Source organism: Pseudophryne corroboree, chromosome 5, assembly GCF_028390025.1.
Source record: "Pseudophryne corroboree isolate aPseCor3 chromosome 5, aPseCor3.hap2, whole genome shotgun sequence".
In the NCBI taxonomy this organism is placed as follows: Eukaryota; Metazoa; Chordata; class Amphibia; order Anura; family Myobatrachidae; genus Pseudophryne; species Pseudophryne corroboree.
In genome coordinates this window covers 270734827-270751770 of record NC_086448.1, presented here as the reverse complement: position 1 = coordinate 270751770, position 16944 = coordinate 270734827, and the positions used below count along the sequence as shown (strand labels likewise).

The 16944-nt window shown below is 45.5% G+C and overlaps 1 protein-coding gene across 5 annotated transcripts in view; it reads right to left on the bottom strand.

Moving 5' to 3' along the window:
- TOPAZ1 (testis and ovary specific TOPAZ 1) overlaps window positions 1-16944 on the bottom strand; it is a 627583-nt gene that overhangs the window by 317313 nt on the left and 293326 nt on the right. For all 5 annotated transcript variants that reach the window (XM_063922327.1, XM_063922324.1, XM_063922325.1 and 2 more), the window contains exon 7: window positions 1735-1798. In XM_063922327.1, the coding sequence (XP_063778397.1) occupies window positions 1735-1798 (64 nt within the window). The remainder of the gene's footprint in view (window positions 1-1734; window positions 1799-16944) is intronic.

The window sequence follows — 16944 nt, the reverse complement described above, 5'->3', positions numbered from 1 at the left end:
CAGGGCGGACACTACTCCCCCTATAAGTCCCACGAAGCAGGGAGGCTGTTGCCAGCAGCATCCCTGTGCCTATACTAACTCTGAGAAGAAAATAAAACTAAGCTCTAGGATCTCCCCTAGCTGTGACCGGCTCCTCCGGGCACATTATCTAAACTGGGTCTGGTGGGAGGGGCATGGAGGGAGGAGCCAGCCCACACTCTCAAACTCTACGGGTGCCAGTGGCTCGTGGTGGGTGGACCTGTCTATACCCATGGTACTAATGTGGACCCCAGCATCCTCTAGGACGTAAGAGAAAGTCAGATGTTTGTATATAGGTATATATTTATACTGTAGGTATGTTTCACAGCAAATAAATAATTAGAATCTGGTAGATAATAGTCAACAGGTCACCTTGGTTAGTCCACATAATATGCAAACGTACACAGGTAAGCGCAGGGGAGTGTGCAAATGCAGAGTTAAAGATCACTATCAAAGATCTGTAAACCTTTAGGAAGTGTATAAACCAGCTCGCCTATTGTCTAGTTATAGTGCGGGCCAGAGGCAATGATAACATGAGATCAATTAAATTACTACCAAAAGGTCACAATAATTCATGCTAACACCCTAGGCAAAACAGATCTTTTACACATTTATACAGTCAAAAGGAAACCTTTGATTAGTAAAGAAATACAAAATATGATTCCAGAATACCTTTGGCAATTATAAAACTAGTTTGTCTATTGTCCATCTTAGGCCAAGCCAGGGATCATAAATTAGCTAAAAGAGATAACATCTATTGATAAATGAGGTCTGAGGTACCCTAGGCGAAACATACTCTGCTTGAGCAGAACAATCCAGCTTGGTTTAGGGTTTGTTTCAGGACACCTTGGAATGTGGATGGCAAACCTATAATTAACTATTGCATTGAAAAACGATGAAACTATACCAGTTAAATGTTAGGTAAATATACATAAATTCAGTCAGAAGACGAAGTCAGAAGTAAGGAGGAAGTCAGAGGGCCAGGCGAAGGAGAAGCAAACTGGTGCTGGAGACGTCCACACACACAGAAGGAATGGTCTCAGGTGGCTATGAATATTCTATCATGATCACTGATTATTGTAACTATTTACAAGTATACAATTTATGTTAGTAATTGTCTAAGTTTTTTTTAGATTGTTTCATGTTTTATATTCTACAATAAGCATAATTATTAGTAAATATATCACTGTGTATATATTATTCTGTGTGATTTGATTTGCCGATGAATAAACAATCAGGTAAGAGCTAATTTCACGTCTGAACTCCTTTAAGGAATCATAATTTCATAATTCATATGTATAAAGGACTGCATATATTTTTCACCCACCTGTTTGTAAGCCTGACATATATTTGCAGATATATATGATAAACGCATATTAATTGAAATATATATTAAATATATGATTAAAAACACTTTTCAATCATTTTATCAGTTGTATTTACAGTTGTATTAGTTTCCTCTATTGCATAGTATACACCATTCTTCAGATCATCACATCTGATTGGGATTTTTGAAAAGTAGAGGTGGTTATGCTGTCTTTCTGAATTTGGTTAAGAAATATTATAGTGAAGGCAGAACATTTTCTGTATGAGTAATACGCATATTATGCAAAGGAACACAACTAAAAAAATCTGCATCTTTTATGTGATGTAGAGATTTTTAGAATAAGTAGCACAGAATTCAAAGAAATGTCACCTCATGTGGTTTATACGTACCTGCACGTCTTAATAAAAGCGCATGTTTTTCATTAAGCAGCTTACGCAACAAATCCATGCATATCTGTATGGCAAGAAAATATAACTTACTTTTTATTTTCTTTAAATCAAAGTATTTTTATTGAAAGTTTTCAGTAATACAAGAAAACAATAAGAAGCATAAAAAGCAAAGAAATAAAAAGTCAAAATAATAAAAACAGAAATTGGAGCATACACAGCTAAAAAAATAGGATTTTAATACCTACCGGTAAATCCTTTTCTCCTAGCCCGTAGAGGATGCTGGGGACTCCAAAAGGACCATGGGGTATAGACGGTATCCGCAGGAGCTTGGGCACACTAAAATGACTTTGATTGGGTGTGAACTGGCTCCTCCCTCTATGCCCCTCCCCCAGACCTCAGTTATAGGAACTGTGCCCAGGAGAGACTGACATTTCGAGGAAAGGAATTTTGTTTAAACAAAGGGCGAGAAACATACCAGCCCACACCACAAACATACCGTACAACTGGAGTAGTATGAAACCAGATAACCGTATGAATTAACAACAGCAACAAGCTGAATAAACTAATACACAACCCATGTGTAAACAAATACAACCAGTAATACAACTGCAAGTAACAGTCCGCACTGGGATGGGCGCCCAGCATCCTCTACGGACTAGGAGAAAAGGATTTACTGGTAGGTATTAAAATCCTATTTGCTCTTACGTCCTAGAGGATGCTGGGGACTCCAAAAGGACCATGGGGTTTATACCAAAGCTCCAGACCGGGCGGGAGAGTGCGGACGACTCTGCAGCACCGATTGAGCAAACATGAGGTCCTCATCAGCCAGGGTATCAAACTTGTAAAACTTAGCAAATGTGTTTGAACCCGACAACGTAGCTGCTCGGCAAAGCTGAAGTGCAGAGACCCCCCCGGGCAGCCGCCCAAGTAGAGCCCACCTTCCTAGAAGAATGGGCCTTTACCGACTTCGGCAACGGTAGCCCAGCCGAAGAATGAGCCTGCTGAATAGTATTACAAATCCAGCGAGCAATAGTTTGTTTAGAAGCAGGATTTCCAATCTTGTTGGAAGCATACAGGACAAACAAAGCTTCTGTTTTCCTGGTAAGAGCCGTTCTGGCGACATAAATTTTCAAAGCTCTTCCAACATCAAGAGACTTTGGAACCGCCACAGCATCCGTAGCTACAGGCACCACAATAGGTTGGTTAATGTGAAACGAAGAAACCACCTTCGGCAGAAATTGTTGACGAGTCCTCAATTCCACTCTACCCGAATGGAAAATCAAATAAGGGCTCGTGAGACAAGGCTGCCAACTCTGACACTCGCCTGGCCGACGCCAGGGCCAAAAGCATGACCACTTTCCAAGTGAGAAACTTTAACTCAACCTTACGCAAAGGTTCAAACCAGTGAGACATAAGGAACTGCAAGACCACTTCAAGATCCCACGGCGCCACAAATGGAGGGCGGATATGCAATACTCCCTTCACAAAAGTCTGAACCTCAGGAAGGACGGCCAATTCTTTCTGAAAGAAAATAGATAAAGCCGAAATCTGCACTTTTATGGAACCCAATTTCAGGCCTGCATCTACGTCTGCCTGTAAAAAATGAAGAAACCGACCCAAGTGAAACTCCTCCGCCGGAGCGGCTTTGGTCTCACACCATGAAACATATTTCCTCCAAATACGGTGATAATGTTTTGCCGTAACCTCCTTCCTAGCTTTAAGGAGAGTGGGGATGACCTCCCCGGGAATACCCTTCCGAGCTAAGATTTGGCGCTCAACTTCCACGCCGTCAAACGCAGCCACGGTAAGTCCGGAAACACGCAGGGCCCCTGCAACAACAGGTCCTCTCGTAGAGGAAACGGCCAGGGATCTTCCACTAGTAAGTCTTGAAGATCCGGATACCAGGCCCTCCGTGGCCAATCTGGAACAACGAGTATCGCCTGAACCCCTGTTCGTCGAACGATCCTCTGCACCTTCGGAATGAGAGGAAGCGGAGGGAACACATACACCGACTGAAACACCCACGGAGTCACCAGGGCGTCCCTTGACCTGGAACAATACCTCGGAAGCTTCTTGTTGAGGCGAGACGCCATCATATCTATCAGAGGAATTCCCCAACACTTTGTCACTTCTGCAAATACCTCTTGATGAAGAGCCCACTCTCCCGGATGGATATCGTGTCTGCTGAGGAAGTCTGCTTCCCAGTTGTCTACTCCCGGGAGGAAAACTGCTGACAGAGCGCTCACGTGCTGTTCCGCCCAGTGTAGGATTCTTGTGGCCTCCTCCATAGCCACCCTGCTCCTTGTTCCGCCTTGGCGGTTTACGTACGCCACTGCTGTTATGTTGTCCAACTGGATTAGGACAGGGAGACCCTGAAGAAGGTTCTTTGCTTGCAGCAGGCCGTTGTAAATTGCTCTCAGCTCTAGAACATTTATGTGGAGACAAAATTCCTGGCTTGACCACTTTCCCTGAAAATTTCTTCCTTGCGTGACTGCGCCCCAGCCTCGGAGACTTGCATCTGTTGTCAGCAGGACCCAGTCCTGGATTCCGAATCGGCGTCCCTCTAGAAGGTGAGACACTTTGCAGCCACCACAGGAGAGAAATCCTTGCTCTGGAAGATAGAGTAATTTTCCGGTGCATGTGCAGGTGAGACCCGGACCATTTTTTCAGCAGATCCCACTGAAACACCCGGGCATGAAACCTGCCAATGGAAAGGCTTCGTAAGCCGCAACCATCTTCCCTAGTACCCAAGTGCATTGCTGAATCGACACACTTGTCGGCCTCAGAAGCTCCCTGACCATGGTCTGGATTTCCAGAGCTTTAACCTCCGGAAGAAACAAACACTCTCTGTATCTCCATGCCCAGGAAGGGCAGCCGAGTGGCCGGGATCAACTGAGACTTTGGCAAATTTAGTATCCAACCGTGATGTCGCAGAACCGACAGGGAGAGATCCACATTCCTTAACAACTGCTCCTTGGACCTCGCCTTTATCAGGAGATCGTCCAAGTATGGGATAATTGTGATCCCTTGCTTGCGCAGGAGGACCATCATTTCTGCCATTACCTTGGTCAAAACCCTCGGGCCGTGGAAAGCCCAAACGGCAATGCCTGAAATTGGTAATGATAATCCTGCACCGCAAACCTCAGGAAGGCTTGATGAGGAGGGAATATCGGGATGTGTAAGTAAGCATCCTTTATGTCGACTGACGCCATAAAATCCCCCCTTCGAGGCTGGAGATCACCGCTTGAAGAGACTCCATCTTGAACTTGAAAGTTTTCAGAATCGGTCTGACCGAACCGTCCGGCTTCGGCACCACAAAAAGGCTCGAATAGAACTCTTTCGCCCGATCTGAAGGGGGAACCAGCACCATGACCCTCTGTTGACACAACTTTTGTATCGCATCCCTTACCACCTCTCTTTCGGGAAGAGAAGTTGGCAAGGCTGACACGAAAAATCGGTTGGAGGGCATCTCCTGAAACTCCAGTCTGTACCCTTGGGACACTATGTCTAAGACCCAAGGATCCAGAGCCGAACGAACCCAGACCTGACTGAAGAATCGGAGACGGCCCCCCACCGGTACGGACTCCCCCATGGGAGCCCCAGCGTCATGCGGTGGACTTGGTAGAGGCAGGGGAGGACTTTTGGTCCTGGGTGCCTGATACTGCAGGCGACTTCCTTCCCCTACCTCTACCCTTTGAAGCGAGGAAGGACGAGCCCTTACCTCTTTTGTATTTATTAGGCCGAAAGGACTGCATCTGCTGATGGGGTGCCTTCTTCTGTTGTGTGGGAACATAAGGAAGAAAAAATTACTTACCCGCCGTAGCGGTCGACACCAGGTCAGCCAGGCCTTCACCGAACAAGACACTACCTTTAAAAGGGAGAGCTTCTATATTCTTCTTGGAGTCGGCATCAGCATTCCATTGGTGAATCCACAGCGCCCTCCTGGCCGAAATCGCCATGGCATTGGCTCTTGATCCCAAGAGGCCAACATCCCTCGCCGCATCCTTTAGGTAATCTGCAGCGTCCTTGATGTAACCACGAGTCAAAAGAATATTATCTTTATCAAGAGCATCCATATCAGAAGCCAAATTTTCAGCCCACTTTGCAATTGCACTACTCACCCATACCGACGCCACAGCAGGTCTGAGCAATGCACCAGTATTGACGAAAATGGACTTCAAAGTCGTCTCCAGCTTGCAATCTGCCGGATCCTTGAGGGCAGCCGTGTCAGGAGACGGAAGCGCCACCTTCTTGGACAATCGGGATAGAGCCTTGTCCACATTTGGAGACGACTCCCATTTTTCCCTATCGTCAGAGGGAAAAGGGTATGCCATCAAAATTCGCTTGGGAATCTGCCACCTTTTTTCAGGCGACTCCCAAGCCTTTTCACAAAGCGCATTCATTTCATGAGAGGGGGGAGACTTTACCTCAGGTCTTTGCCCCTTAAATAAACAAACCCTAGTGTCAGGAACGGCAGGTTCCTCAGATATATGTAATACATCTTTAATGGCTATAATCATGTACTGAATACTCTTGACAACCCGTGGATGCAAAGAAGCCTCATTCAAATCGACATCGGAGTCAGAGTCCGTGTCGGTACCTGTATCTGCCATCTGGTTAAAAGCCCGTTTCTGTGACCCTGAGACTGTTTGTACCTGAGACAAGGCGTCCTCCACCGACTGTCTCCATGTTTGTGTCCGAGAATCAGATTTATCCAGTCTCTGACAATAAAAGCCACATTCGCATTCAGTGTACTCAGCATAGTCATCCAATCAGCAGTCGGCTGTGCCGACAGACACACACTTAAATCCTTTTCTGCAGCCCCCACAACTTCCTCCAGGCCGGAACACCCAGGCTCAGACATGTCGACACCTCGTGCCGACACACCCACACAGTCCACAAGCCCGGGGACAGACCGACAGAGAAGCCCTTAGGGAGAAACACAGAGCGTATGCCAGCTCACACCCCAGCGCCCATACACTAACACAAGCCAGTAATATGATCAGCGCTGTTAACATAAAAATGAAAAAGCACCAAATTTATGTGCCCCCGTTTTTCCTCCCTGTACTTGCGGGAGCGTGGAGGTCCGGGCCAGCGTCTCTGCAGCACTGAAGAGATACAAGAAAATGGCGCTGGTGAGCAATGTGCGGCTAAGCCCCACCCCCTTCCCGGCGAGCTGTAGCCCGCTAAAATTTGAATCTGCAAACTGGCGGGGGTACTCTATACCGTGATCGGACACCGTATAGCCCTTTTTTGCCAGCCAAAAACCTCAGTAACTGCTGCCATACCCCCCCCCCCCAGCGCCCTGCACCCTGTAAGTGCCGTTGGTGAAGTGTGTGGGAGCATGGAGCGCAGCGCTACCACTGCGCTGTACCTCCGTTACTGAAGTCTTCTGCCGTCACTGAAGTCTTCGGTTCTTCAAATACTCACCCGGCTTCTTTCTTCTGGCTTCTGTGAGGGGGGTGACGGCGCGGCTCCGGAAACAAGCAGCTAGGCGAACCAAGTGATCGAACCCTCTGGAGCTAATGGTGTCCAGTAGCCTAAGAAGAAGAGCCATTAACTCAGAAGAAGTAGGTCTGACTTCTCTCCCCTAGGTCCCACGATGCAGGGAGCCTGTAGCCAGCAAGTCTCCCTGAAAATAAAAAACCTAACAAAAGTCTTTCTAGAGAAACTCTGTAGAGCTCCCCTAGTGTGTGTCCAGTCACTCCTGGGCACAAAGTCTAACTGAGGTTTGGAGGAGGGGCATAGAGGGAGGAGCCAGTTCACACCCAGTCAAAGTCTTTTTAGTGTGCCCAAGCTCATGCGGATCCCGTCTATACCCCATGGACCTTTTGGAGTCCCCAGCATCCTCTACTGACGTAAGAGAAAACATATTGTAGCATAAATTTGTGGTATACAAAATCCATTAAAAAGATATACAAAATTCAAATAGTTGCATAGTAAATGCGGAGCAGAAATGAGCATCCACCGGGTGTACAGAGAGAGAGAGATACATAAGGCAGATGTAATAAGACAGTGGCTAACACATGCAGAACAAATCAGTAGCAGTGATACCAAACCTAGAGTCTTGTCAGAGATTCCAGAGCCTATCAAACTTCAGAGGACATTTTCTAATATGATAAAACATTCAAGATTTATTATCCATTATCTAAATGATAGTAATGCATCTTCATATACAATCTGTTACAAATCATATTAGGATGCAATGTCAATGACAAATGAGCTATCTAAATACAAGTATGTAGGAATACTATATAAAGAATTGCTGGCCAAATTTATTTAACATTCCATGGATTTCAAAAATGATAGTGAATATAGACTCTAACGTTCTGCAACTAAACTAGATGATGAAGTCACAAACAAGAGAGGCTTTTACTGAACACACATTAATATTGAAAGCTACATTAAAACATTATTTATACTACTTTGAATCTGTACTAAGACTCCGCTGGACACCTATAGCCTCTGTATTCTAGTATGCCATCTTTCTGCAGCTCATACTCAGGTGGACAAAGGACCAATACCACAGTGAGTCATGTTGAGATTCTACTTGACCACAAGTGTAGCTGTATATTTGGACCTTATAAAGGCATCTTACCTCGAAATACTAGTCTTGATCAAAAGACCACTAAGATAGATTTGCATGAGGTTACAAGGAAAGTTAAAACATATCTTCAAAGAGCCCTGCACAGAGGAGGCAAACCTCTAAATATTGCTGGCTTCTCCAGAGCGACTGCCACAGAAGCCAAAATTTCTTGGCCAATCAATTTTGGAGGACAAGAGACAGACCTGAACATTCCCATGAAGCGGCTTTTGAATAAGACCCTAAGTAGGGATTTTTCTCTCTCTAGATATCGTCACAGGTGCTATAGACATGTCACCTTGCGATATCAGTTCAGAACATGATAACTACCATAGGAATTATATACAGAACTAAATACTATCGAGGCAAATCAGATAACCTTATGTATATCACTGCCTAGAGCACAGGTTCTCAAACTCGGTCCTCAGGACCCCACACAGTGCATGTTTTGCAGGTCTCACAGAATCACAAGTGAAATAAATAGCTCCACCTGTGGACCTTTTAAAATGGGTCAGTGAGTAATTAATACACCTGTGCACTTGCTGGGTTACCTGCAAAACATGCACTGTGTGGGGTCCTGAGGACCGAGTTTGAGAAACCCTGGCCTAGAGGATAGCCAAGGGAATTCACTCTAAAAGGTCAAGAAAAAAAAATCTGAAGGAATACCAATAAGACATGAGCTTTATTTCTCTACATGAATGGCTACTTATCAGAATAGAATTTACACGCTATTTTCGATAGAGATATATACGTTATGGTAAGAACTTACTGTTGAAATAGGTATTTCTCCTAAATCCACAGGTTCCACAGGATAATATTGGGATATGGTGAAGCGACAGTGGATTTGTACCAATCGGTCAAAGCTTTTCGGCCTCCCAGCATGCAACGGGCCTGTCCATATATCCCCATCTCCTGGCTCAGGCAAATCCCAAAGCTCAAGGCAGGAGCATCATCAAGCGCAAAGAACACACAAACACCCTTCCGTACAAGAAGGTTAGTGAGTAAAAGTATCCTCAAATCAGGTGCGACAGGGTGGGATCCCTGTGGAACCTGTTATCAACGGTAAGTTCTTACCATAACGTATATTTTTCTGGCAGGGTCCACAGGTTATCCACAGGATAACATTGGGATCTCCCAAAGCAATTTAAGGTGGGGACGCTCCTGAATGGACAGGAGAATCATTCGCCCGAATTCAGCGTCATGAGAGGCAAAAGTATCCAAGGCATAATGTCTAATGAATGTGTTAATGGAAGACCATGTGGCTGCCTTACATATCTGTTCTGCTGAAGCACCACGTTGTGCTGCCCATGATGGACCTACCTTACGAGTAGAGTGAGCAGAGACATTAGCCGGAACAGGGAGATCAGCTTGAGAACAGGCTTTTGAAATTGTCATCCAAAGCCACCTTGCCAGTGTCTGCTTATCAGCAGGCCATCCTCTCTTGTGAAATCTGTAGTGAATGGAGAGAGAATCTGTCTTTCTGATGGCACTGGTACGATCCACGTAGATCCTTAAGGCACCGACCACGTCCAGCGATGCATCTCCTGCAGAAAGGCCCGGTACCTGGAAAGCCGGGACTACAATTTCTATGTTAAGGTGGAATTTAGACAAGATACCCAGATTTAGTTCTGAGAACTGCTTTAACTGAATAAAAAAAATAAAAAAAATCAGAAATGGGGAACAACATGACAATGCCCCTAAATCTGACACTCTTCAAGCGGACGCCATGGCCAGTAGAAAGAGAACTTTATCTGTCAACCATTTAAGAACCACTTTATTAAGTGTTTCAAATGGGGCAACTTGAAGGGCCTTCAGGACTGAATTTAAGTCCAAAGGCACTGTAGGAGGAACAAAAGGAGGTTGAATGCGCAGTATTGCCTGGAAAAAAAGTACCCACATCCTGTAAGTTGGCAATTTTCTTTTGGAACCATACTGTCAATGCTGACACTTGCACTCTCAAGGAAGCCACCTTCAAACCTTTATCTATTCCTGCCTGAAGGAATGCTAAGACCCTGGAAACTCTGAAAGACTTAGGGTACATTTTCCGTTCACTTCACCAATGAATATAGGTTTGCTATATTCGGTGATAAATGCGAACTGAGGAAGGTTTCCTTGCTCTGAGCATTGTTTGAATTACCTGTTGTGAGATTCCTCTTGACTTCAGAATAGAGGTCTCAAGAGCCACGCCGTCAAAGATAGTCGATCCAGATGTCTGTGATAACAAGGACCCCGCATCAGTAGATCTGGACGTTGTGGGAGCAAGAGTGGAGCATCCATCGACATTCTCTGCAGATCTGTGTACCAATGCCTTCTGGGCCAAGCCTGAGCTATTAGTATCATAGCTCCCTTTCCTCATCTTTCTCACCACCTTGGGTAATAGGGTGATTGGAGGAACATATAAGCCAGATGAAAGTACCATCTCACCGACAGGGCATCCACAAAGATCGCTCTGGGATCTTTTGTTCTTGAACTTTGTTGTTCTGACGGGACGCCATGAGATCTATCTCTGGCAACCCTCACTTGTCTACTAGAGTCTGGAAGACCTCCATGTGTAGAGCTCAATCGCTTGCCTGAATGGCAAAATCCGCTTCCCAGTTTAGGACTCCCGTAACGAACACTGCGGCTGGATGATGAAGTTCTGCTCAATTTATTATTTGACTTACCTCCTTCATCGCTTTTCGGCTGTGAGTTTCTCCCTGATGGTTGAGGTACGCTACTGCCGTCGCATTGTCCGAGCGGATCTGAACTGGTTTCCCCTGAAGGATGTCCTTTGCCTGAATCAGTGCCATGTATATGGCCCGAAGTTACAATATATTTATTGGCAGGCAACCTTCATCCTTGGTCCATTTCCCCTGGAAACACAACTTTCCTGACACTACTCCCCAGCCCTGGAGACTGGCATCTGTTGTCAGAATTTCCCAATCTGATATCCAAAAGGGTCTCCCTTTGTCCAGATGGGATGTCTGTCGCCACCAGGCTTATGACCCTCTCTCACTTTTATCATAAGAACCCATTCCATTTGGCAAGAATCAGATGCTGCAGAGGCCTCGAGTGGAACTGAGCATACTCCACCATGTCGAATGTTGACACCATCAATCTCATCACGTGCATTGCTGCGTGAATGGATACCTTTTGACTGTGTAGCAAGTCCTGAATCCTTGACTGAACCTTGGATATCTTGTTCAGAGGTAAAACTACTCTCTGAAGACTGGAATCCAGTACAGCCACCAAGTGAGTCATCTGCTGTGACGGAACCAGAGATGATTTTGCCCAATTTATGAGCCACCTGTGCCCTTGCAGACATGTTATTATCTGTTACAGATGACATAGGAGCAATTCCTGCGAATGTGCCAGTATTAAAAGATCGTAGAGGTATGGAAAAATTATTTTCCCCTGCTGGCAAAGATAAGGTGCCATTACCACCATAATCTTGGTAAATACTCAGGGGCTGTGGCTAACCCAAAAGGTAGGGCCAGGAACTGAAAACGCTGTTGGAGGAAAGCGAACCTTGAGATAGCACTGATGGGACAGTGCTTTAGGAACATGTAGGTATGTATCCTGTATATCCAGGGATACCATATAATCCCCTGGCTCCATGGCCAAAATTATGGAACGTAAAGTCTCTACATGAAACAGAGGTACCCAAATGTACTTGTTCAGCACTTTGAGATTGAGAATGGGCCGAAATGACCCATTTGGTTTCTGAACTAGAAACAGGTTGGAGTAAAAACCCTGTCCTCTTGTGCAGGAGGACTGGAATGACTACTCCTGACTGAAGCAATTTCTGAACTGCCTCTTGCAAAGCCCTGGCCTTCGTCTCTACTAAAGACGGGCTGGTACAAAAAAAAACTTTCGAGGAGGATGCTTCTTGAAGGTAAAAGCATAAACTAGAGATACTGATTCCTGCAGCCTGGCATCTGTTGTAGACGGCTGCCAGATCTTTGCAAACTGAAGAAGTCGGCCCCCCCACCCTGTGATCCCCCGGGTGGAGGCCCGTACCATCAGACTGATGGCTAATTATCTGTTTTACCAACCGGTCCTCTGGTAGCCCAATGCTTTTCAGTCTTACCAGATTTCGTGTGTTGGGACTGCCTGCCATCACTTTTTCCTCGAGACCGAAGGGGACGAAAAGCCAGAACTTTAGATTTGAAATTGTATGTGGAAGGAAACTTTACCTTCTTGGAGTCTGCTTCTGACTCCAAAATATCTGTCAATTCTTTACCAGAAAGAATATCTCCAGAAAAAGGAAAAGATTCCAAAACCTTCTTAGATTCTGAATCAGAATTCGACGTACGTAGCCAAACTGCTCTGCGAGCAGCTATTGTTAAAGCTAATGCCCTGGAGGCAATAGTACCCATATTCAATGCTGCTTCTTCCAAGAACATTGCAGCCTGTTTTATATGTGCTCTCTAGATGCTATTGAAAAATCCCCCTCCAATGCATCAGCCCAGGCAGCCACTGCCTTTGCCATCTAAGTTGAAGCCATGGCTGGCCTTATGACTGCCCCAGACAGGGAAAATATGGTTTTTAAAAAAACAATCAACTCTCCTATCTGTGACATCATTTAATGATGTTGAAGGCAAAGGTAATGTAGATTTTCGCACTAATCGAATCACATGTGTATCTACTTTAGGAGCCACCTCCCTTTTTAAACAATCCCCAGCTGGAAGAGGATAATTAAAATTCCATTTCTTAGGAATTCTAAACTTCTTATCGGGAGTAGCCCAAGCCTCTTCCATATAATTTCCGTCAGCTGATCTGACCCTGGAAACTAAGTCTTAACTGTTTTGGGACGTTTAAACACAGGTGCCTTGGTTTTTAACACAGGCTCTGCTGAATACTTTAAGAATAGAATGGCTTTCATTGCTTTAATTAATTTAATTAACTCAGCTACATCCACTGAGCGGACACATTCATCCTCCTCTTCGTATGCCGAAGTAGAATTTATTGAGCTTTCATCCTCCAATGAATCCTCATCTGAAACATGTGTAGCATGCGAAGATGAAGATGTGCTTACCACTGGCTTATCAGCCTGTTTCTTTTGAGAGGCTGCTGCTGCAAGTGATAAACCACAGGTGGGAAGCTGCATGTAAGGGTTAATAGTGTAACCTTTCCCTGGTAAATAAGTTGGAAATATCCGTTCAGCTATACTGGATAATGTCTGTGCAAACATAGCCCAAGGTGGATCAACCTGCACCTGAATCTGCCTTGTATTTTTCAAGAGACCCTAGTGAAAGCTAAAACAATTTGCACACAAACCATCCTGAACCAGAACCGGAGAGGTTAAAACCACTTTGCAAGACAAACATGATATGAGTGTTGGTGTTGCTGTGCGTGTATCTTCTTCACCTTTGCCACTCTTAGACATGATAAATAATAAACACTTCCACAGTGTACTACACAATTTGTGACTGTAATCACTTTAAGCTTTTTAAAGTGACCTACAATCCGACCCTACCCATGCACCAGCATTGAGGATCGGAATAGAAAAAAAATCTGTCAGAATATATAGTAAAGTCAGCATTCACACTAGCAGCCAGTCGCATGTTATACATTTGTATAATAAGCAATATGAGCACATCATTAACTACAACTACATTTCAAGTATGTAGCAGAACATATTACTGAATCATATTTAAACAGATCTACCGTATTCAGAAGCATAGCGAAAGAAACAACAGTAATAGAATACAGACTCATATGCAATAGGCACTTATCTAACTATTCGTACTCAAAAGGTAAATAGAGACTTAGTGCTGTATTACCCGTACTCAGTAGAGTGGGATACACGGAGACTCACCTCGCTTCCAGGACCGATCAATAAGTTTGATCCTAAGGTGCCGTGGAAAGAACAAAGGGTGGTTGGATGTGCAGAACACCTTTCAAGAACGTCTGGACCTCAGGGAGAGAAGCCAATGGTTTCTGAAAGAAAACGGACAAGGAGGAAATTTGGACTTTTATGGAGCCAAAAACGTAGGCCCACACCCACTCCTGCTTGCAGAAAAAGCAGGAAACTTCCTAGATGGAATTCCACTGCAGAAAATTTTCTGCTCACACCAAGAGACGTATTTCTTCCAAATACGATGGTAATGCTTAGACGTTACCCCCTTTCTGGCTTGGATCATAGTCGTGATAACCTTGTTAGGGATCCCTCTCCTGGCTAGAATCAGCCGTTCAACTTCCATGCCATCAAACGTAGCTGCGGTAAGTCCTGATAGACAAACGGGCCCTGTTGCAGAAGATCCTCGCGAAGAGGAAGAGACCACAGATCTTCGAGGAGCATCTCCAGAATGTCCGCGTACCAGGTCAGTCCGGAGCAATTGGAATTGCTTGAACTTTTTCCCTTTTTATTCTCTTTAGAATTATTGGGATCAGAGGAAGTGGAGGAAACACGTACACCATCTGATAGACCCATGGAGTCGTCAGGGCGTCTACCGCCACCGCCTGTGGGTCTCTCGACCTGGAACAATACTGTTTGAGCTTCTTGTTGAGACGAGAAGCTATCATGTCGATCTGTGGATATCCCCATCAACTTGTCATGCACCTGAACACTTCCGGGTGAAGGCCCCACTCTCCCGGGTGCAGGTCGTGTCTGCTGAGGAAATCTGCTTCCAAGTTGTCTACTCCCGGAACGAAGACCGCAGTCAACACCACAGTGTTTCTCTCTGCCCAGAGGAAAATTCTTGACACCTCTGACATTGCTGCTCTGCTTTTCGTTCCGCGCTGACGGTTTATGTATGTTACTGTTGTCACATTGTCCTGATCTTGAAGATGTGAGGTCTGCAGGGCATTGTATATGGCCCTGAGTTCCAGAATGTTGATTGGAAGGACGACTTCCAGACTGGACTATCTTCCATGAAACTGCACCCCCTTAGTGACTGCTCCCCAACCTCTGAGGCTTGTGTCTGTGGTTAACAGAATCCAATTCTGAATTCCGTACCTCCAACCCCTGACGAGGTGAGAAGTCTGTAGCCACCACAGAGGAGAGATCCTGGCTTTTGGCGACAGACGGATCCTCTGGTGTATGTGAAGATGCGATCCGGACCATTTGTCCAACAGATCGAGCTGGAAGGGTCTTGCGTGAAACCATCCTTATTGAAGAGCCTCGTAAGAGGCCACCATTTCCCCCAGAATGCGAATGCATAGATGCACCAATATCCAGGTTGGCTTCAGGACATCCCAAACCATCGACTGGATCACCAATGCCTTTTCCAACGGAAGTAACACCTTCTGCGACTCCGTATTCAGTATCATTCCCAGGATTGGGAGCCTCCATGTTGGCTCTAGGTGAGATTTCGGAAGGTTCAGAATCCACCCATGATCCTGGAGAAGTTTGGTTGAGAGAGCTATGCTGTCCAGCAACCTTTCCCTGGACGGTGCTTTTATCAGGAGATCGTCCAGGTACGGAATTATGTTCACTCCCTGTTTGCAGAGTAGAAACATCATCTCTGCCATCACCTTGGTGAACACCCTTGGTGCCGTGGAGAGACCAAATGGCAGGGCCTGGAATTGGTAGTGACAGTCCTGCAGTGCAAACCGTAGGTAAGCCTGATGAGACCAGATCGAAATGTGAAGGTACGCGCATCCTTGATATCCAGAACACTAGGAATTCCCCCTCCTCTAGACATTAGATCACCACTCTCAGAGACTCCATCTCGAATTTGAACACTTGTAAATACGGGTTCAACGACTCGAGGTTCAAAATTGTAGCACCGAAACTGGACAGTTCGGTAAGACCAAACAGGTTGGAATAGTACCCCCCTTGTTTAGATGATGAGGTGGAACTGGAACAATGACTTGAGTGTGTACCAGTTTTTGGATGGCAAGAATATGTGAGGTGGGAGCTCTTGGAACTCCAGTCTGTAGCCCTGGGAAATGACCCAGTGATCCTGGCAGGAATTTTACGAGATTTGACTGAAGAATTGTAGTCGAGCTCCTACCTGACAGCCTTCCAGGCACAGGGGTCCACCATCATGCTGAAGTCTTTGAGGAAGCAGAGCCTGAGTTCTGTTCCTGAGCACCTGCTGTTGCTGGTATGCATGGTTTACCCCTTTTCTCCGCTGGAGGACGTAGAAGCATCTCTGGATTTGCCCTTGAACTTGGACGTCTGAAAGGACTGTAACTTAGAAGCTGAATAAGTCTTCTTGGTTGGGGGGCTGCACAAGGAAGATACGTAGACTTACCCGCAGTAGCTGTCGAGATCCATTTGTCTAACTCATCTCCGAACAAGGCCTCTCCTGTGAATGGTACGCCTTCCACACCTTTCCTGGAGTCTGTGTCAGCAGTCCACTGACGTAGCCACAAGCCTCTGCGTGCCAACACTGCCATAGTGGTGGTGCGTGTGTTAAGCACGCCTATTTCCTTTATGGCTTCCACCATAAAGTTTGCAGAGTCCTGTATATGCTGCAGGAGTAAGACAACATCACCCCTAGATAAGGAATCTAACCCCTCAATTAGGTTACCTGACCATTTTTCAATGGCTTTAGTGATCCACGCACATGCAATAGTGGGCCTTTGGGCCACCCCAGCAGCTGTGTACAATGATTTGAGTGTAGTCTCAATCAATACAATTTTACGTGACAGCCTAGAGACTGATGCATCCACTATCGGTGGATTTTCCCATTTTT